Here is a 21,210-nt window from a genome sequence, read left to right as displayed (position 1 = left end):
CGCAAGGTATCCTCCTCTTCCCCCTCCAGCATCCCTACTTCTTCCTCTTGTGGCTTCTGAGGCTCAGCTGGTGGTGCTACAAGCAGGACTTCCAATGTCCGATCAACTTCAATTAATCAGGAAAAATTAGCCAATTTACAGTACTCAAATATAAGCATATGACAAATTACTGACAGAAAATGACCACCAAAGCAAATCCCAAAGATAGGAAATATTTAGGAAACAAAAATAAATAGGAAAGTTTTAGATGTACTTCTTATATCCTCCTGTCCTGGTTTCAGTTAGCACAGAATTAATTTTCTTCCTAGTAGCTGGTGGAATGCTGTGTTTTGGCTTAGGATGAGAAGAGTGCTGATAACACCCCGATGCTTTAATTGTTGCAGAGCAGTGCTTATACTAAGCCAAGGACATCTCAGCCTTTTGCTCTGTCCTGCCAACGGGCAGGCTGGGGGTGCAGTAAGAGCTGGGAGGGGACAGACCCAGGACAGGTGACCCAAACTAGCCAAAGGGGTATTCCATACCATCTGACGTCATGCTAAACAATATATAGGGGTGGCTAGCTGGGGGGAGGGGGCCGGACTGCTCGGGGTTAGGCTGGGCATCGGTCAGCGGGTGGTGAGCAATTGCATTGTGCATCACTTGTTTGTACATACTATTACTTTCGTATTATCACCATTGTATCATTATTATTATTATTGTTATTATTATTTTTGTTATTATTATTTTCCTGTCTTATTAAACTGTCTTTATCTCAACTCACGGGCTTCACTCTCCATTTTTCTCCCCCGTCCCAGAGAGGGAGGGGGGAGGGTGAGCGAATGGCTGCGTGGTGTTTAGCTGCCGGCCGGGTTAAACCACGACACCTCCTCACCTGTTTTCTTTACAGGAGGCTTAGCCACTTGATTTAGAATTAGGTCCTCAAAAAAAGCTGCTCTCTCTGCCCTACCAGGCAACTCAATATTGCACGCTTCTCCAAATTCCTTATTAAATAATTTTTGGATCTAAAGCAGAAGGAGGAAAGACATTTCAGAGGTAAGGCCACAAAAACTCATATTCTATTCCAAAACGACGAGTACCTTTTAAAATGAATAATAACCTGAAGAACACAAACTGAAAAAAGTTATCTTCCTGGCCTTAAAAGGCTACATTTTCACAGGCTGGCACGGCAAATTCAAATATCACCTTTAAGAATCACCTGTAGAATTAAAGCTCGGTGAAGGGATTGTACGCTACACTGATAAAGTAATGGCTTTCACCACATCCAACATCGCTTCCTTTGTATTTACTTGCCTTGCTGCATCCTTTACTTAGAACCTTTATGGCTATAGAGGGAAGAGAAAGGCTTCAGCAGACAAGTGAGGGCTTTTTGCTGAGTTTTTATTTCTGTACCAAAAGGTGTCTGAAGTAGCTAGTACCTCTACGTCTTCCTCCATTTTCAATTTCTAGTATTAAAAGGTAGGTAAGGAATTTCACTACTTATTTTAGAAGGAATTTAGAACCTGTACAAAAACTTCTGTGGGAACTCAAGCACTTTCAAAGCAGTTGATAATAAACACCTCTAGGTAAGACCTGTTCTCTTCCCCCAATAACTGAGACAAAATAATCGGAATGAGAACAGCGTGTTCCTGTTTTGGGCACCTTCCCTTAATGTAAACTCTCAGAAGTCAATGAAGTTCTGCATGTACTTTTACTACAGTTTATTTAGGAATACAACTAGAATTGGATTCCAAAGTTACTTTAGCAGAAATTGGAACTTAGCTTTCCAGCTTGGAAAGCTTTGGCCTATATGAAGAAAGAAACTGATTTTTTTTTTAATCAAAGTGTTTCAATTCTCTACTAAATTGCATTATTAGCAGTTTACCCAACATAGCATGGAATGGCAGACTGTCAGAAGAAATCTCTTCAGTAAAAACATCCTCTTGTCATTTCAAGCACTGCATATTCTTGACTGAACCACTTTGTAGCAACCGGAATTATTGTATTAATTTATTATTTGCATGCGTGAGAAGGGGGTGAAAGTCACTTGCTTGACTCAGAAAAAACCTTAAGCAGATGCTTTCACAGTATTCTTTTTCTCTAAGCAAATTTTAAGTGATTTGTTAGGGTGCCTGAGTAATAACAGTAGGCATTTAAGAAAGCACAGCATTTTGATGCTGAAAGCATTCATAAATTACAAGAAACTGAAGAAATAGTAAGAAAAGTATTGACAAATACCTCTTCTGGGAGATCTGAGTGACGTACATCAGACGTAGCAAGCAGCAAAACTGGCGAAAATGCTGGAATGTTACGTAGTAGAGTTAGAAAAGTAAATTTCAAGGCAGGTCCAACGTTGTCCCACCAAAAATGGATATCTGGGACATAAATTATGCTTGGTGCTGTCTTCTGAGCATTTCGGATCAGCTAGTGAAAAGGAAAGCTTGGGTAAGAAAACTAAACCACGTAGAATAAACTGTTAATACATAGCTACATAGCCATCTGACTGCCCCATGAAATGAAACTATGTGAACAGAGTGGCAAGCATCCTTTCACATAAGGAATTTCAGATTATCAGTATTCGGAGAACTCTAGTCAGAAGATGGGAAGGATATATTCAGGCAGTGGCTAGACACCGTAGCTATATGGCCACAGCCACAATCTTCGCATAACAAAGAAAGGAAATGTCCCTCTTATGGGACACATCAGTATTCAGTCGTGTAACATGTCTGTCCTTACTTGTATGGCTCTCAAATGTTTCCACTAAAGGTAAAAATATTTTAAGGTAGTGATGCCAAACAATAAAATGGATTTCCTGCCTAAAAGTAAAAACACCAAATCTGTTCATTTTTTCTAGTTAAAACCACATCAGCGTGCAAATGAAGCGTTTTGTGAATGTTAATGCTTTTATTGCACATACTGCAACGGCACAAGTTGTGTATGTCCGTGTGAAAACAAAATAAACAGAAGCCCCAAACCTTGATTGCCTTACTAATATAATTTAGAAGAAGGCTACAAAAAGTAGCCAACATGCAGTCTGATACAGAGCCATCTACTGGGAGCACACAGTCTTAGGAGGCAATGAGAACTACTTTCTGGATCCCAGGGAGATGAGCAGCATTTCTTTCCACAAAGAGATGTTTATTAGCAACACCGCCCAGCTTCCTGAGCTGCTAGCAACATCATCACTGTAAAATTGGGTATGGAAAATGTGGACATGTACAACATCCAGATTGTTTGTGGTGCTGTCTAAAAGAAAAGGGGATTTTCAGACAGAAGCAAACATCCCAGCACATTAAAACAAGGCCACCTCCATTACCAATGAATTTTGCTCACCTTACTTGCAACTCGATTGATCCTTTACATACAGTCAGTGAATCCGATGAGAATAAAAAGAAAAAAGGTACCTGTCCGCAGATCTCTTCTGGCAGTGCAACGTTTGTAAGCAGAACAGAAAGGTCCAGGGTGTGAACAGGAAACTTCTCCAAAGCGTGCAACACCGCGGGTGCCACGTAAGAAACCTGGCCGTACCCTTCTTTTCCTACTATTAGCAGACGGGGCCGGCATGATGTTGGTTCGCAGAAAGCACTCCTAGAACAAGAGTTAAGAAAACAAGTTTATAAATGAGGTGCTGAATAGACACACACAGATGTTCCAAGTAATTTTCCTATAGACTTTCTTTTCCATCCCCAAATAATCCAAATGGTAGCGGTACATTAAATACATGTAAGATTTCCAGTTAAGTTATTCAGTCATTCCAGTTGTTTCATCTTCTTCCCTTGTGTTTCCTATTCTTTACTAAACCAAGCCTGCAAATTAATATCCCTGCAATCTTGCTTTACTACTAGGAAATACATTTGTGAGGAGCATTTGTTTCCCCACTACAATCAGGCTCTACCTTTGCTGGCTTAAATCAAAGATGCTAGAGACTTAGCCTTGCTCTAGAGGACAGAAAATCTTCTGGACAGCACAGCAATAGAAACTGAGAAAAATAACCGATCCAGCTGTGACAACATGATCTAACTTTCCAACTGTGGGCTTGCATGACTTCCATACTAAAATACCACAAGATTAACACAACTTGGTGGCTTAACGAACAAAGATACCATTCAAATTTTTCTCAAGGTGTTTTAACAAGCCATTTCTCAGTTTTCTTTCCGCTACATAATTCACCATTGGTTTAAGAATCCTGGAAAACAGAAGGGCAAAAGGTGGCAACACAAACCCATAAAGTTGGGGTATTTTTAGCTAAAAGGACAGACAGGACATTTATGTGGTCTTGAGTCTTTCAAAGAATGCCATGGATTAAGTCAACGTGTTCTGGTAGTCTACGGATCACTTTGGCTTAGGAAGAGAAGCCTGGGCTTTTCAATTTGGTCATTCAGAGCAACTTCATTACAACTTTAGTCCCTTCACTCTTTCTTCTTGTGAATACCAAGCACCCCTTCAACACACAAACTTGATGTTACCCCTTCGTCTACCACCCCTCGCACTTTTAACAGCTGGAACTGTTTACAAAGACTCAGCAGTCCTGAGAATTTAAACATAACAGGGATCTATCTTTCTTTACCTGCTGAAACAGAGGCGTTTTTTCTCTGGTCCGTCAGGCATTGCATCTTTTAATTCATCTCCAGAAACCAAGGATGCATCGTCAGCACTGTCGAACATATCATCTTGTAAAATAGGATTTAAATGGTCTGAAAGACAAAAGAGGTTTGTTAACTTTCCTGAATAGCCTTTGTCTCGTTCTCTTACATTAATACAGCTTCTAAATCAGTGCCAAAACCCTTTCTTCATTTGAGAGCACACACTGAAAGCTATTTCCTAGAGTTCATCCCACCACAGATCTAAGGAGATGGCACAAGGCCCTACAAAGCTGTACTAAGTCCCACTGATGTGTATGTATACGGTACGCTACTCTTGGTGATTTTTTTCTCCCCCTTAGAATAAAGGAGATTACGAACAATTTCTGCAGTTGCTAAATAGCTAAAAAAAAAAAAAAAAAAAAAAACAAGACCATTTCTTTCTGGAGGAGGTTCCCACAATGAAAGCACGGGGATTAAGGATGTGATGGCCACAGAATTCCATTCATCTAGTAAATATCAATGCTAATTGATCTCACGTGCACATGTATAGTACGATCCACAAACATTTAAATTAGGAGACTGGTTAAAAATGATGATAGCTACAACAATATTTAGCTTAGACCAGTTATACTTGTATCCTGGTCCTGACATTCTTCAGAAAGGAATTAGAAACATTGACCTAGAAATGCTTCCCCTCCAAATATCTGAGTTTTGATTTTTTAAAGAAAAATAGGTGCCTTATACTTCAAACCTCAAGTCAACCTCTACAAATGCTAATTATCTTAGCTGCCGTCAGAAGCAGGATGCTTCAGTAGAGAACGCATCGTCCTTTACTGTGTATTGAGTCATTCAGAGCTTCCATTTGGCATTTCAGTTTCGAATCCAGAATAAAACCTATGCGTTATCTTCCAGACATGCCCAAAAGAAAGACATGCACACGCAAATAATAAAATTCTACCATCATTATGTCTGAAAGGTTTAAGTTGATTGCACAAACCACAAGTTTTTGCTTTAGCAGAATTATAAAGAAGTGGATGCTGTGGTTATACCTTGCTGTCAATCCTCCTTTAGTGCAAGCTGTGCATGCGGGAAGATCTTCTGCACAACTTGTAAAATATTCGCTACTGATCTTTTAAAAAGTGGCTTGAAAATGGGTGATAGTGCTTGTCCAGGTGAAGCCACGATCCTGTTTGATGCCGGAACAACCTTCTTCATAGCCATGAAAAAGTCCTTTGCTTTTATTTTAATAGAATTAACGTCTAGTAGCAACTTCTCCCTACTTGCATAAATCTGAGGATAGCATCGGCGTAGAGAGCACAGCGCAGCTTCAGTACATAAAGATTTGATATCTGCACCACAGTATCCTAACAAACAAAAATCAAACGTTACATCAGTCAAGGCCCAGGTTTACAACATGCAACATTTAAAGAATTTGTAATGCCAAAACCAAACAGGTTAACAGGGAATTCAAAGTGCTACCGCTCTGCAGGGAAGTTTCATGTTGCGCACTGTCTGATATCCTGCGCTTATGCAGCTGAAGCAGACTCCTCATCAAAAACTATACTCTTGAGGAAGATGCCCCAGAACCACTTAACGTTCTCAGACAACAAGAGGAACAACAACAAAGAGTAAATAGATGAAAGCATCTAACTCTGATTGCTATGAAGGCGTGCCAGCTGCCTCGTTGACTAGTTGTGCAGCAAGGCACAAGAGCTTGGGTACTGCCTGGTACAAGCTAAGGTTCTTTACAACTTGCTCACAAGCAAGAATCCATTTTGGTTTCAGTCTTACCAATGCATTTCTCAGCTAGTTCATCAAGCAACATGTCCGGTGGCTTAGGGGTCCAGTCACGAGTATGAATCTTGAAAATTTCTTTTCTAGCCTGGAAGCAAAATCATTGCATTTTAGCATGTCACAAGTTTTCCTTAAACATACCAACAAGAAACAAACAAACCAAAAAGCAAACAAACAAACAAACAAAAAAAACAGTCCTCCCTCAAAACCCCTCATCTATTAATACGCTTTTCTTACTTGCTCAACCTTCAAGTATTTTACAGTTATTTATTAAATAAATACATTCTGCATTTTCAACCAGGAAATTGAATATTTCTTATTTGTTATACTGAACTTTTTCTAGGAACCTACAATGAAAGAAAAGGCATTTATAGCTTCAATAACAAGTTTCCAAACTACGAGACCTAATGACCCAGAGGAAAATACTGTAATGAAAAATTTATCCAGAAACATTGTTGTCCAAAAAACTTCTCTCAAACTTAGCAAGCTTTCATTGTGACAGTCTCATTACTTCATCACATTTGCTTTTCAGTCAGTAAATTCACAGAAAGCACTTCCGGCACAATGCTTCAAATTGCTACAATTACTATAAAGAAGAAAATAATTATGACTCAAACTACTACCACTGATCCGGGGCACAATCAAATGCAAACACGTCCCCTATTCATTCATAAGTGAAGGATTGAGACCAAAAACACAACTTCATGATGAAAAACACCCAAGTGGACTAAATAATTAAGCAAACAGGTACAACTTTGGGAATGAAAGGTTTGATTATAGAACTAACTACTTGGTGGTATCATCCTGACCATATATATCCAGTACCAGATTTGCCCTCCATGGAACAATGCAGTGTCTCCACATATCACTCTTTTGTTCAAGTTGTCAATTATTTTTTTTTCCAATAAAGTTGGACTTTGCCATGGTAGCACTAACATTCAATTTAAGTTCTCACCTCTTTATTTGGCAAGTTGAAGAGGAACTCTCTGCCAAAGCGTCCTGGTCTTCGTAAAGCAGGATCTATAGAATCCAGTCTGTTGGTAGCTCCAATTACCACGATCTCCCCTCTGTTATCTATGCCATCCATAAGCATCAGAAGAGTTGAAACAATGGAACTAATAGAAAAATATAGTTTTTATTTACTGGTTCAGTAAATTTTGTTACATTCAACATGACTTTCTTGATGCCGGAACAACCTCCTTCCTAGTGGTCATTCAAAACTGGGAAAAAAATAGTCTACCAAGTCGGAGTTTTTTTGATTTGATAATAAATCTGCAGAGTGGTAAGTAACCAAGCACTTCAAGACTGTTTTAAATATTCTCTACATTAATAGAAAAGGAGTACTACACACTTCTGCTCAGGAAGAAAAATCACAGAAAATGTAAACTTTGATTTTAGATGTTGAATTTGTTGCAGTGAGATCTTCCTCATCGCATGATTCTATTTGGATTTAAACCATAGTATCTATGGAGAGACCAAGAGTAGGACAAGAACAGCACAGAGTTCAGCATGAAGCCAATCAAGAGCTCAAATTTGTATTTTTTGTATTCAAGGTGATCCTTCTCTTACTGGAAGGACCTGCTTTTTGACTCTCCTTCTCTTCAGTAGGAGCATGTTCCCTCTTGCTTTGGTAATGCTTTTGTCAGTGTTTTTAGTCTCGTCCTTTCTACCTTGGCAACTCTCTGTAACAGCTGAGGAGGAAAGGTTTTTAGAGCTACATTCAGTGTCACACTTGAGAGAGGAGGTTTGCCGCAATTTCTCACCAGGCTCAGAAGACTCTTTGCCGGACAAAACGCTTTCTTTTGAAATGAGGTCACGTTCTTTTGATCTTCTTGGTTTCTCCTTGTCTCCACCGTCATCACATTGGTACTGTGCGAGGTATTCATCCTTCCCAGTAGATTTCGGAGGGTCCGCGACACTGCACAAAATAAAATCACATTTCTCACTTCTGCTGAAGGACGTGAAGATTAAGAGTAAAACCTTCCAAAGGCAAACAAACAAACAAAAACCTCCGGACTACAGGAACACTCGCAAAGGATATGCCATTTAGAAACCTCTCCTGTGATTAGGACACCTTCTCCAGCTCCCAGAGAAAGTGTTTTTTCCCCTCTTGCTTCTGAAGCCATTGCACTAAAAAAGCAAACGCATCTGTCTCCCTCCACATGCTGCTGCTCTGAATAAGAGCCAGAAAATTCAAAACCACCCTATTTGGTCACCCCACATAGCTGAAAAAACACCAGTTGAAACAGAGTTTTCTACCTCTCTGCCAAGAATTTACATTCACATATCCTATGACTGACAAAATAAAAGGTGGGGCTCAGGAGGAACAGCCAGTGTTGGAAATGAAAAAAAGCAGCCCGTTTCTTCAGAGTCTTAAGCCTATGCTACTAGGAAAAAACAAAACAAAACAAAACAAAACAAAACAAGAGGAGAGGAGAACAACAGCGGGAAATTTACCTATTCTCCAGGTGTTCAATTGCAAAGCCTCCTCTGGAGGATCAACAGCTGTGAATTCAGCGTGCTTAGGAGAAATCAGATCTACGTCTGAACCACAACTATTTCAGTAGTATCACTAACTTACGTTACTCTGAAGAAGCAGTCAGCACCATTTCTATGTTAGGAAATTGCTGAGCAAAGTCTGTTATTCACAGGAATTATTCAGGCAGGCTTCTTTAGGAAGGCTGGGTTTCATTAGAACATTCCTAGCCTGTAAGCCTCATGGCATCACCTTCCATCTTGACTGCTAAACCTCCTTGCTGCCTACTATCTTCTTTGCCAAGATACAGCTGTCCACATTTACTTTTCCTACTTGGCTGGACTGAATTTAAGAAGCGATCTTGCAACTCTTCCTCTTCTTTGACACTTAATCATCACACCAAATGAAAACTATTTGCCTTTCACCTCTTTATTTCAGGCCTTCTTTCCTAGTGCTCATTCAAAATTGGGAAAAAAATAGTCTACCAAGTCGGGGGTTTTGGATTTGATAATAAATCTGCACACTGGTAAGTCACCAAGCACTTCAATACTGTTTGAAATAGTCTCTACATTAATAGAAAAGGAATTCCTCAAACACGCTGCTGCCACTTACCTTTAGTATAGTCGTTGGATGCGATGGAGCTGTATTTCTTGCTTCCGCGTGCACTGGAAGGCTTTCTTTCCTTGTAAGGTTGTTTACTGCCCTTGCTTCTGCATTGCTCACATGAAGAGCCATCTGGAGGATGGGATTCTTCCTTCTTCTCCCGCGTTATCTTCTGGAAACAAAGATCTAAGTGTTCCAAGGACCCTTTCACTTTCCTGGTGTTTCTCCTTTTTCTTCTTTTTCTTCTCCTTTTTCTTCCTTTGCTTACGCTTGCGATTGGCATTGTCAAAGTGGAGAGCACAGAAACACAAATCCTGAAGTCTGAAAGAAACATGCAAGTTTAAAAGAGAAAAAAAGATGTGGCACTTGTTGCCTATATGAAACTTTATTTATTTTACCACAGGTGATGATTTGCAGCATGTCAGCTATTTTGTGGTGCTTTGTGCACACGCAACTTACTTTAGATGCAGCAAACTTAAGCCCTCAGATTGAAGGACCATAGGTCCTGGTTTGTTCACAGATCATTAACAATGGCTAGCTCTGGAATACGTGCAAGCAGAAAAAAACTTTTAACCTAATCCGGAATGGTGTATGGATGTGTTTCCAACTATGTGGTCTAAAGCTAGTGCTCTGACACAATTCAGCAATAGCTTTCCTGTCTTCACTGATCAACCTAACAACATGATCCCCAGCCAGCTGATGCTATCTAAGTAACTTAGAAACTACCAGGAAAAAAAAAAAAAAAAGGAAGACATGAGAAGCACCCAGAAAAGAATTAGGATAAAAAATGCGGAGTATGCTGGAATCCTTGCTTACTTGGAATCCTTCTCTCCATGTTTATCCTTGGACTTCTTTTTCTTCTAGAACTTGTGATAGTTTTGCATTTTTTTCACCACCTAAAAGCTCCTTTTCTATCTTTCTGTCTTTCCTTTCTATTTCACTTTCACTACCTTCTGCACGGGTAGATTTTCTTTTTCTGTTTCCTTCTGTTTCATTTTTCTGGCGACAGTTCTCCAAATGAGCTGACACAGGTGGAAGCGCATGTCTTTCACGAGAATGTCTTCCAGAATGTTGCTGAGGTACCAAGCAACGATGCAAGTCTGCTCGGGGTGTGCTAAAGCGACGTCCATCTTCATCTCTCAAGAGGGAACCGTGAGGCCATCCACTTTTGTAATGATAATGCTTATGTGACCTGCCGTACTAAGTTGCAGTCCATTTGTCAAAGGCTGCATCGCCGTGAGAGAACTTTCTCTCTCTACTGTCTCCTGTCGCATGAGGTGAATAGTAATCATTGTAATAGCTACATCTTCCTCATCTCTGTGCTTCATCTCGATAGTATCTTTCTCTGCTCCAACTTCTTTCCCCTTTGGATCGGTAATATCTATTGCTACCTTGTTCTGATCTTCCTCCGCTGCCAGATCTGTACTTTGAGTATTTGACTGCTCTTCTGCCATTCTCAGGGCTGTTTCTTTCACGAGGGAAAGATCTGTACCTGCTTCCCTCCCAGTGCTCCTGCTTGTGAGCTTTTGCTCAACAACTTCTCTGAGAGCACCTCCTCTTGCTGGAAGGACCATCTTTTTGCTCCTGTTTTGAGTCTTCTTCTCTTCTGCATCACAATGTCCTCTCTTTCTTCGGTAATGCTCTTTGTCAGGTTTTTTAGTGTCATGTATCTTTCTTTTTAATGTTTTTTGTTTGTTTGTTTGTTTGTTTGTTTGTTTTTCATGTGCATGGTGTCGTCTTCCCAGTTTTCTATCACCAAGTTCTTCATTTGGTTTAGAGGACTGGCTTTCCACAACTTTATCCAGCTTTGAAATAGACGAGTCATTAAGTCATTAACAGGTACGTAGTTTTCAGATATGTCCTTTGTGTAATACACAATAAATGTTTGTTCATTGTCTTTTGTATTATAAAAACAAGGAGTTCTGTTTGAGGAGCAGGACTTGTGAGAGCTCCCTGCTGAAGTAAGGAGCTGTATAATACTTGGCTAGACACTGAAAATTCTTTTGCTTAATGGAACAAAAAAAAGAACCCCCTCCCCTTCTCTCCTTCTGCATCTCAGTTGCCTCTTTTGTTCAAAGACACTGCTGCAAAGCTCATGTAACCACCTCCTGATAAGTTGCTAAAGTGGTGTATCAACATCTTGCCTTCCTGTCTCACGCTGGGCCAACATGACCAAATAAAAAAAAAAAAAAGTTGAACCACAACGCCGAGGAAGACCACGGCCTTCATCTTCACGACCACCAGAGGGACAGAGACGACTCCCTAGCAACAGTGCGCACAGTCGCAGAATATACCAGGATGTGCTGCGTAATCCCGGAATTACCAAAATATAAAAAGGGACCCTGGCGGGGGTGAGGTGCGCGCCGTTGGCGGAGCCGAGACTCCCCGGCCGCCCAGCGCTGTTCTGCTTGCTGTTGCTTACTCAATAAACTCCTTTCTATTCTTAATGCAATGCTCTCTGAAAATTTATTAAGGGGGCAACTTACAACACTTTGTACCTTGGCATTTATGTGTAATAGCTAAGCATGACCGGAGTGACTCGCCGAGACGGTCGGCTCTGGGGCGGACACGTTGTGCAGCGGAGCGGGGGATCGAGGCGGGCAGGGCTTGTTTCCCGGCACCGAGGCCACCCGAGGCCACCCGAGGCAGCCGAGGGAGCCGGCAGGCGCCGGCAGCCCTCGCGAGGGGAGGCTGCCGAGCTGTGGGGGGAGCCGGCAGCGGCAGCGGCGGGCCGTTTACGTCGGGCGTCGCCGCCATTTCGCGGCCACTCGCCGAGGCGATCGGCTCGGGGGAGGCGCGTTGTGCAGCGGAGCCGGGGATCGAGGCGGGCAGGGCTTCCGCCTCCCCTCCCCCCCGGAAAATCGCTTTTTCTGTAAAATCGGTGACAGGTTTTCAGAACTCCAGTGTCACACTGCGAGAAACACTCCGTAGGCAGTAACATAGGCTCAGGCGAGGATCTCCGTCAGTGAAGTAGCATTTTTATTCGCGGTTGCAATGGCGGGCGTCCCACAAGCAGGAGCGCACCTACTAGTCACATCGTACAGTTTATATCCTTTATTTCCCGACGACCGGGAGCCTCCTGTTTCCCCATTGTCTGGGTAATCCAGGCTCACAACCTATCCGATGCTTCACAGACAATACATGGCTTTCAGTTGCCAGCCTGTTACTTTTCCAATTTCTTTTGACTTTTTGTGCTCTTTAAAGGGGTAATGTTTCTTCACTTATCTGACTTGACACCGTGATTTTCGAGTTCAAGTTTGTATTTATTTATTTATTTTTTGTAAGGAGATGTACCAAGCTGTCTTTTTTTACTAAAAATTGTTTCATCAGCACATTTCTCTATCTTCTTAAGCCTATACTAGTAGGGAAAAACAAAACAAAACAAAACGAAACGGAACAAAAAACAAGTGCAAGAATAGCAGGGCTCCTCAGTCTACGTCATGTGGTCGCTTTTTCCAGGTGAAAAAGCGGGGCCGTAAGTGGCAGTACACCCTCTCTAAGTAGGACTGCAGAAACAATAAACTTACAGCAATCAGCTTCTCTACCACGTATGTGGACTTGTTGAGACTGTGTAAAAACCCTTCAGAAAACGTCATTTTCACTCTTTGCCCTCGGATAGCAAGAGTGCCAAAATCCTTTAAGGTGAAGTCCGTGTCCTCCCTATTTGTGAGGATGCGGTAGAAGTATTGCAAGGTCTCCTCCAAACAGCTCTGCACTATTTCCTTGCTGTACGGGACGTTCAGGCGCATATTCTCATAGCTCAGCACCACTATCTTCATATCATCTGGAAAAAATGAGGAACAATGCAACTTGCACTGCAGTTGAACAGATTCAAACAAAGTGCCAGGAGCTTCCAGCTAAAACATGCTGCTGCAACTGAGCGACAGTTGATACCATGATGCACCAGCACCGCATATAAGGTGTACAGGAGTGGTTCTCCAATTGACTGCGACACATAGGCTCGAAGGTCCAAATACTCAGGATATTTTACCTCCTAAAGAGAGACCATGAAGATAGAAAAATTATCCCAGAGCACTTCGTGGACTAGCCAGAGAAAAACACTTCCAAAAAACACAGTCTAGAATTACATGAATATATTTCTTGATTCACTAAAAATAAGTCTTCCCATAAACAACGTTTAATACTAGAAGTTGCAGAGAGCTGTTTCGTGATGAATTAGCCTTCTCAGAGGAAAGCATATACTTCTTGTATATGAACTGTGAGGCCATCCGCTTTTGTAATGATCATCTCGATCATCATTCGGTTCATCTCGATAGTATCTTTCTCTGCTCCAACTTCTTTCCCCTTTGGATCGGTAATATCTATTGCTACCTTGTTCTGATCTTCCTCCGCTGCCAGATCTGTACTTTGAGTATTTGACTGCTCTTCTGCCATTCTCAGGGCTGTTTCTTTCACGAGGGAAAGATCTGTACCTGCTTCCCTCCCAGTGCTCCTGCTTGTGCGTAGCTTCTCCCTGTTTCTCTTTGAGGAGGGGGAGTGAGAGACCAGTTGTGGTGGAGCTTGGCCACCCACCCAAGTACAACCACCACACACCTAGTAACCTCTAAGAGCAGTCTAGAGGTCCACCTGGAAAATCCAGCAGTTGCTAGAGTGCACTGGGAGTGTTGTGAGCTCTCCAGGGGTCACAAGAGCACACCACTGGGCACAGGGATGCAACTCAAGTATGCTAAACAACACGGGTGCGTATGGGGGAGTGAACGAATGTCCGTATGGTGTTGAGATACCTCCTGCGTTAACCACAAGATCCAGTCATGTCAGCAAGCAAGCCAGAGTTCAGGAAGCTTTTGGACAACACTGTCAGATATATGGTTTAATTTTTAGGTAGTCCTGTGGGAAGCCAGCTGTTAGACTTGATGATCAAACCCCTTGCAACTCAGGATAGTTGATGATATTCTCCATGAAGTTGGCCCAGATCCCATGAGCTGACCTGATGAGTCACAAAGCTGTGCACACATCTCATGCCGCTAGGAGAAGAACTTCAGGTGAAATGAGTTTTCTCGAATGGAGTGTCTCTAGAGGCCAAGTATCCTGGCTCTGATGAACTACCTGTAGCCAGGGTTTTAGATACCACGGTAGGCAGGCCTGGTTGGGTGAACATAGCTAAACAAGGCGTGTGCCCTGTCAGGCTCCTTATCTGGAAAGTACAGGCGCATCTTGTCCAGGAGATGGCCTGGCCAGAAGTTATTGTCGCTTGACTTTTGATTCTTACTCTTCTCAAGACGCCTAAAGAAAAATAAAGAAAAGAAGAAAAAAAAAAAGTCAGAGAGAGTAGCATGTTTTATGGAAATAAAATTCTAGGCAACTTCACTGCTATTACTAGTAATGGCAAATGCGAGCCTGACAAGAACCAGCTACTAGGACTTCTGGAAACCCCTGCCTGTCCTTCTTCTTCATGACTGACATTGGACATGCCAACTTGTGAAGCTGTCTTGAGAACTGATGTGTTGCCTATCACTGTAGTACATAAACTCTCTGAGATGAACTAGGAAGACTGTGCTCTATTTTGCAAAGTGTTTCTTCTCCTCAAAAGCTTCTCCAGTCTTCCAAAGCTGGATTCTTTAGGACTGCCTTTCTTCCATGAGCTCAGCTGTGAAGCTGAGTCTTTCTATTCAATCGGATTTGGGAATCACTTTGACTAAAGAAGGTGCTGCAAGTGCTATGACCAAGCTGGTAGTGGACATCCCAGTTTCATGGGTCAGGAAGGACCTTTGGACACTCATGAACTCCTTGGACAGTACGAGTCCGAAGACAGCAGGGACAAGGACAGCAAAAGAACTTGGACTCGTTTTGGAAGAAAAGCTTTTGTGGGTGACCTGAGATGCAAGAAAAATTAGGGCAAATTGCCTCTGTTCTCAGGGCTGACATTGTGTCTATGTCTAGAAAACTTGCATCTCCAGATCCTACAGATAAATGTTGAGATGCAAAGAACGTTGCTCAGGAAAACAGATCTGCCACCTGCATCTGACTTTTCTCCTGCAACGGTTAGTAACGCTCTGAAGGGTCAGTTTTCTAGAGGAACAGAGGAACTGAGCTGTAATGGGAGGAAAAGAAGCACCGCCCTACTAGGAGCAGCTGGCTGCACGCTGCTGTAGCAGGCTGCTTCTGCCCCCGACTGGAGAGCTTCTCCAGTCATCCAAAGCTGGATTCTTTGGGATTGCCTTTCTTACGCAAGAAAAAACATTCTCTGAGAGGATTTCCAAGAAGCGTTGGGTTGGCCTGACAAGGACCGTCTTAGGTGAGAAGTTCTGTCATCTCTGCAGTTTGGAGTACAGAGAAGCTGTTCGCCAGCACCACTGCAACCCCGCAAGTCAGCAAAAACACAGCAGTGGCCGTGTAGCTGAGAAGAGATCTCTCTTCCTCTGCTATCGCTTGCTGCTACCTTGCAGCACCCTAACGTTCCACTTTGATACCTCAGTACCGCCTCTGATGCAGTGGGAGCTGATGCACAGCAGGGCAGCAGGAAGGGACCGATCATAAGCCCTCTTTGAACCAACTTGTTTTCTGCCTCCTTGGCCTGTTTTCCTGATGCACTTTTTGACCTGGACATGCTCAGAGGAGATGTGGCGTCAGCATGTCCTGTGCTGTAGTATCCTCCAGGCTGCCTGATCTTCCTCACGTCTTCTCCTTCTTTGATGATCTTGTCTCCTGGGTGCAGCAGGCCTGTTGACAAAGCGCACAGAGAAAAGCAATGGTGTATGGACAGCCAATGCTGAATAGCCAAGAAAACTCTGTTCTCCTGTTGCCCCAAGCCTGTCCCCCTGCCGATCCAGGTCACCTCTGGGTTTGGTCGGTGATACTGACCGGGAGGGGACAGAAAAAATGGCCCCGCTCTGGAAAGGAGGAAGACGTGATGGCCCAGCAAGTGCTGAGAGGACATGATGGCCCTGGCCAACTTCACATGGGGCCTCTTCCCACACGCCCTGCCCTGGGCTCAGGAGCCCCATTTCAGCTCAGCCCTTTGCTCACGTTGCAGCTGTAGCAGTGTCCAGCTGACACAGCTCTGACTCAGCTGTGCCTGGCCATGGACCTGCTGAACCTGACCATGGTCTGACCATGACCTTTGCCTGACCTTGCACTTGCCCCATCACCATGAACTTGCCTCATTAACTGCACTCGTGTCTGATCCTGGCTACCAGTCCAGGGGGACGTGGCCCTGGCTGCTCTGTAGCACTCTTTGCTATCTCAGCCCTGCTCTGGCCCTGCTGATGGTATTGCTGATCCTAACCAGCAGCATCTGCCGTGGCCCTCCAAGGGCTGCAAACATTCTCCATCAGCAGTGCCCCACCCTGAACATGCATCGTGCTTCTGGGTCTTGGGAAGAGGCAGGAGCATGTCGGGCTTAGTACGTTCACATTAGTACATTCCTTGCTCTTTGCTTTACCTCTTTGCAGCGCTTTGTCGGTGAGACAGATGTTACGCTCCTTGCACTGCTTGGAGCAATTCAGATAGTTCACAACGGCATTTCTGCGATAGTGGTCAACCAGTGCTCCCATGTCACCCTCTATAGTTGATGGCAGGCAGTGTTCATCGACGGGTGCATCCCCAGATCTCACCAGCCGACACTTTTCTTTCCACTCTATCGGGCTGTCTTTGATCTGCAAGTAAAGCAATGGTCCCAGTTAGCTTTCAGTGAGGCCCTGGAGTTGCTGCATTCCCTTTGGAGAAACTACAGGCAGGGATCCATCTCAGAAGTGCGTGTAGATGGGACTCAGCACCCTGCGATGGGACCAAGCGCTTATCTGGGAGTGCCATTCCCTTCCAGTGCCAGGCCCACAGGCAGACGCTCCCTAGAGCACCAAGCACAAGAGCAGCATACTGGACATAGGTGCCCCAGCTGAAAAAAGTCTCCCAGCCACCATCTCTTCTCTGATTGTGTCAGGTTCACTAGAGCTCGGATGACTCCATCCCCACACCTGAACATAGCTTCAACTTCCATTTCTTGACGCTTCAGTTACCCAGAAAAGAGTGTTTACATCACCAGAGTGTTCAGAAGCCAAACCAGTTGTTTGAGACAGCTTGTAGCATCTCAGCTGTGAGGCAAGATGTGGTCAAGGGACTACTGAGAAGGTAATATCCAGAACAATCTCCAACCTTCTCCTTTGCTGCCCACCCCACATTCGCGAGCACGTAGAGGGGCGCCTTTTTTCCCGCCACACTACCTTCTCCAGCCGTCTGCTCTCTCTTGAGCGCTTTCCAATCTCTTCCATTTCATCCCAGTCTAAATGTCGCCGGCCTGGCTCAGTGTTGACTGGGGGCACTTCCAAGAGTATTAGCTTTTCTTTGGGCTCCGTGGGAGAGCAAGGCTTCATCCCCACAGCTTTGTCCCCAGCAGAAGGTGGAGAAGTGGCAGCTTTGCAAGCGTTTCTCCAGACCCAAGGCTGTGTATCTACGGCAGTTTAGAAAGCAAACACATGAAAAGCTCAGAGAAACCCTGTTAGACAGTAGCAGAAATAAAAAAAAAAAAAAAAAAAACCAAGGCTGATCAGTGTTTATAAGGCAAAAAGCTTTGGCATTTTGTGCAGTCTGGAGCACCCAACAGACGACGATCTTTGAATGGAAGCATCCTTTCGCTTTCAATCCAGACACACATATTACAGACGACTCCCATCTCCGCTTTGCCCCATTCAGTTTCATGCTCGCAATACACGTTCAGGCTACAAAACAATTAGTACAACAACACAGCAGCAAAATGCCTCTTCTCTCCAAGATGTGAGAAGAATGTTGCCATTACCTTCAGATAAAAATGACACAGGTACCATGGCAAGCCTTCAGGTTTGGGCTAGGTTTTAAAGAGTAGGACCTTTGAATCTGCATTGTCCAGCTGCCCTCAACAGCTGGAGAAAGGGTCTGCTTCTGATCAGCCAGATGATCAACGCTAACCAATAAAATCCAGTACAGGAGGTTAAACCTCGGGGTTCAGATTCTGAGTCAAACCTAAAAGATCGGATAAGCTGTCTCCCACAGATGGGCTGAGTATTGCACTTCCCCTGGATTCTTTAGCTTCTCCCCAGAGGTCTCTTTTCAGCAACCGCGTTGCAGGACAATAGTTGCAAGGAGCCATATTCTGGATCTACTTTGGCATTCCCTAATGCCACCTGTGTACTTTTAGGGCATCTGCAAGGATAGAGATTCCCAGCCCAGGGTTCTCCTCTCACCTTCGCCGGTCTCTTTGGGCTGTCCTTTCCTCATTTCCTGCCACTGCTTTTGACATTCAATCAGATCTTCACTGCTTATATAATTCCTCCGCTTTGAAGAAGTCAAGAAGATGACCACATCCTCCAGTTCCTTGTCACTGATGGGAACTTTTGTCTGGCAGCCAAAACAGGAAGCAACAGTGTGATCAATAAAAAAACAAGGCTTGGCCCAGAGTAGGGGGGTGTTGCCGACGGAAGGAAGACCCAGACGCTCAATATGAGTGAACAGTGAACTTCAAACTTTAATGGATAGCTCAGTCGACTTTTATCTAGTTTGAACATAATCAACTCATACATATTGCAGAAACTAAGCTCAGGATTGGTTAACACTTCCCGGGCTTTGCAGTCTGTTCCTCCTTCTTTTAGCTACCTGTCCCGCCTTAGGGACTTTCCCCGATCGCCCAAGGGCATCGTGTCCTTGAGCCTGATTGGCTCTCAGCCAGCTGCATACGTGCCAAGGCTCATGTGAGTTGAGTACGGTACTTCACTAGCCCATTGTCTCCCAACTGCTCAACATCCACATGTCCTACCTCACTTAACCATTCCTCCACAGGGGGGGGATGAGCTTTGCTGTTGTTTAAATGCTTTTTCAGAAAAGGCACAGAGGCAAACTGTTGAGCTTTAAGCTTTACATGAGTTTACCAAGCACTGAAAAATTTACTGGTCTTTTGCTGTCCTCTGCTGAGCTCTCAGCTTTCAATGTGCCAAACTTCTCAGCCATCTGGGCGTCAAGAAGCTAATTTGGCTTGGAACAGAACATCAGAAAACACCTGAACTGCTAAACCCTAACAGATCTGGACATGCTCTTGACAGTTCTGTACCGTTGCAGCCTGTGGAAAGTGAGGCTCAGCATGAGCTCTGCTGTGCCAACAGGTACTAAAAGGCAGTGCAGCGGGCAGACACATGAAACTGGCCAAGGAAAGACCAAGTATCAACACGAGGAAACTTGATGCCAGTTCAGGCCACGTTACTGAGCGCTGACTGTCTTTAGAGACTATGAGGCAATGAGTTTCACTCCCTCCTGGGACTCAGTCTGGGTGGCAGCTCGCATCTCTGCAGCCTTCCCTTCCCTCTTCCCTTCAACATTTCACAGGCTGTGGGAGCCATCCTCTGAGAGTAACACAAGAGAAGTTGGAGCTTTTCCACTTCTCCGGGTTGGCATGCAGCAAAACAAGGCAAAGTTGCAGCAGTTCCTTACTTTTCTCTTCCCTACATACCTCCTTGATGACTTTAATGAAGTCTGCTCTCATGATCTTTCTCTGTTCCATTCCAGCCTTTCTGAAGATGTCTACCATTGTCAACTTCTGTTGGTGTAGGAGGTTATGCAGTGCGATAAGAGCTTGAGGGTATGGTGCACAAATAAGGGGAAGGCTACCCTTCTTCCGGGTCTGGCTCCTTGGTGGTGGTGAACACTGAAAAGGAATTCGAAAATACCCTCAAATCACCGTTATCCAGAATCACTCTGCCAGCAGATGCAGAAGTGGCTGGGATAAAGCAGTGTCGCGCTGCCGACTTACAAGCAGATGCTGAGGCCGTGGCACGGCCACAAGAGATGAAGTACAGTAATCCCAAGAGTGGCACAACACCAGGTATACTTACGTCTGGCCTGTCGGTCTCGACTGACTTGCTTCTAGCCCTCTGGTCTACTCTAGCTGCCGTTATTCGTTTCCTGACTCTTTCTTCCAGTTTGGTAAAGGTAGGTTTATGACTCAGCCATTTTTCAACATCTCCAAAGCTTTTCAGCTGAGACCGGAGTTGCTTCCTCTCCTGAATCCAAGCCTCCAGCTTTTGTAGATCATCTTTTGTATCACAGGTGATCTCTGGGGAGCTGAGGCTATCTTCTTCTTCCTGTCGCTGCTGAAAAACAGACAAATGACAGAAGCTGGTGTCCTGAGCTGGTTTCAAACAGGGAGAGTCTGGTCTTGCCACACAGGGAGCAAAAACGAATGCAACATGTGGAGCGTGGAGCAAACCTACTTGCTTTCCGTTTAAAGACAAGCATTGGATACAGTTTTCTCCCATGGTGTAGTTTGAAACCCTGCTCCAAAACCACTTCTGGCTTGACATTAGTCAAACCATCGGTCATATGCCTGCTGCTTATGTTAGTACTTTAACTGCAGATGAGCTTCTTACAAAATCTAGTGTTGAGATCGCATTGGTATAATGGTTTTGGAGGGGACTTCCTGCGCTGAGGCTTTTCGGAGCTATAGATGGCAAGGGTGTCTGGGCCTGCCACCGATCCCAGGTGTACAACAGCACTGAGAAATAGCCATCAGGCAGTCGCAGAACAGCATCAAGACACGTGTGCCCTGCCTCTCATCAAGGTGTTGGCTCCCTGCCCTGAAAGAGCAGCTGGAACAAAACGTCAGCTGTTACGCTCATGAAAAATGGAGGACTACTGTTAAAACGGCGCACTGGGAACCCCTGGGCAGGGCCCGGTTCGCTGCTCTTCCCTTGCCCGCTGCCGTGCCCCACCCCCTCCGCCCCTCTTTCCCGGGCTGGGCTCGCTCCGCCCGCCGCGCCCCCGGGTTCCGGGGGAGGAGGTGCTGCAGGGGAGGCAGCG

General features: G+C 44.3%; 2 protein-coding genes across 5 annotated transcripts; both read right to left on the bottom strand.

Moving 5' to 3' along the window:
• Positions 1-276: 276 nt before the first annotated feature.
• Positions 277-13,701, bottom strand: LOC113841740 (ATPase family AAA domain-containing protein 2-like). The gene is made up of 11 exons (XM_072027867.1): positions 13,636-13,701; positions 13,327-13,426; positions 12,960-13,216; positions 12,172-12,302; positions 7,309-7,468; positions 6,351-6,441; positions 5,619-5,923; positions 4,544-4,665; positions 3,381-3,564; positions 2,215-2,400; positions 277-1,001 (listed from the first exon to the last, which is right to left on the bottom strand). Exons 1-11 carry the CDS (start codon positions 13,699-13,701, stop codon positions 834-836), a joined length of 1,770 nt encoding a protein of 589 aa, XP_071883968.1. The 3' UTR covers positions 277-833.
• On the bottom strand, positions 12,391-21,209 carry LOC106014322 (EF-hand calcium-binding domain-containing protein 12). Of its 4 annotated transcripts, XM_072028139.1 has the most exons (8): positions 20,625-21,208; positions 20,247-20,504; positions 19,865-20,059; positions 18,609-18,762; positions 17,613-17,839; positions 16,835-17,048; positions 15,864-16,113; positions 12,391-14,676 (listed from the first exon to the last, which is right to left on the bottom strand). In XM_072028139.1, exons 1-8 carry the CDS (start codon positions 20,712-20,714, stop codon positions 14,514-14,516), a joined length of 1,551 nt encoding a protein of 516 aa, XP_071884240.1. In that variant the 5' UTR covers positions 20,715-21,208; the 3' UTR covers positions 12,391-14,513. The 4 variants fall into 4 exon arrangements, with proteins under 4 accessions (XP_071884240.1, XP_071884238.1, XP_071884239.1 ...); XM_072028137.1 differs by having other exon boundaries at positions 20,247-21,209; XM_072028138.1 differs by having other exon boundaries at positions 15,948-16,113; positions 20,247-21,209.
• Between the last annotated feature and the right edge of the window lies 1 nt (position 21,210).

Source organism: Anas platyrhynchos, chromosome 26 (assembly GCF_047663525.1).
Source record: "Anas platyrhynchos isolate ZD024472 breed Pekin duck chromosome 26, IASCAAS_PekinDuck_T2T, whole genome shotgun sequence".
Lineage (NCBI taxonomy): Eukaryota > Metazoa > Chordata > Aves > Anseriformes > Anatidae > Anas > Anas platyrhynchos.
The sequence above is the reverse complement of the archived record's forward strand: the minus strand, read 5'-3'. Positions and strand labels throughout refer to the sequence as shown.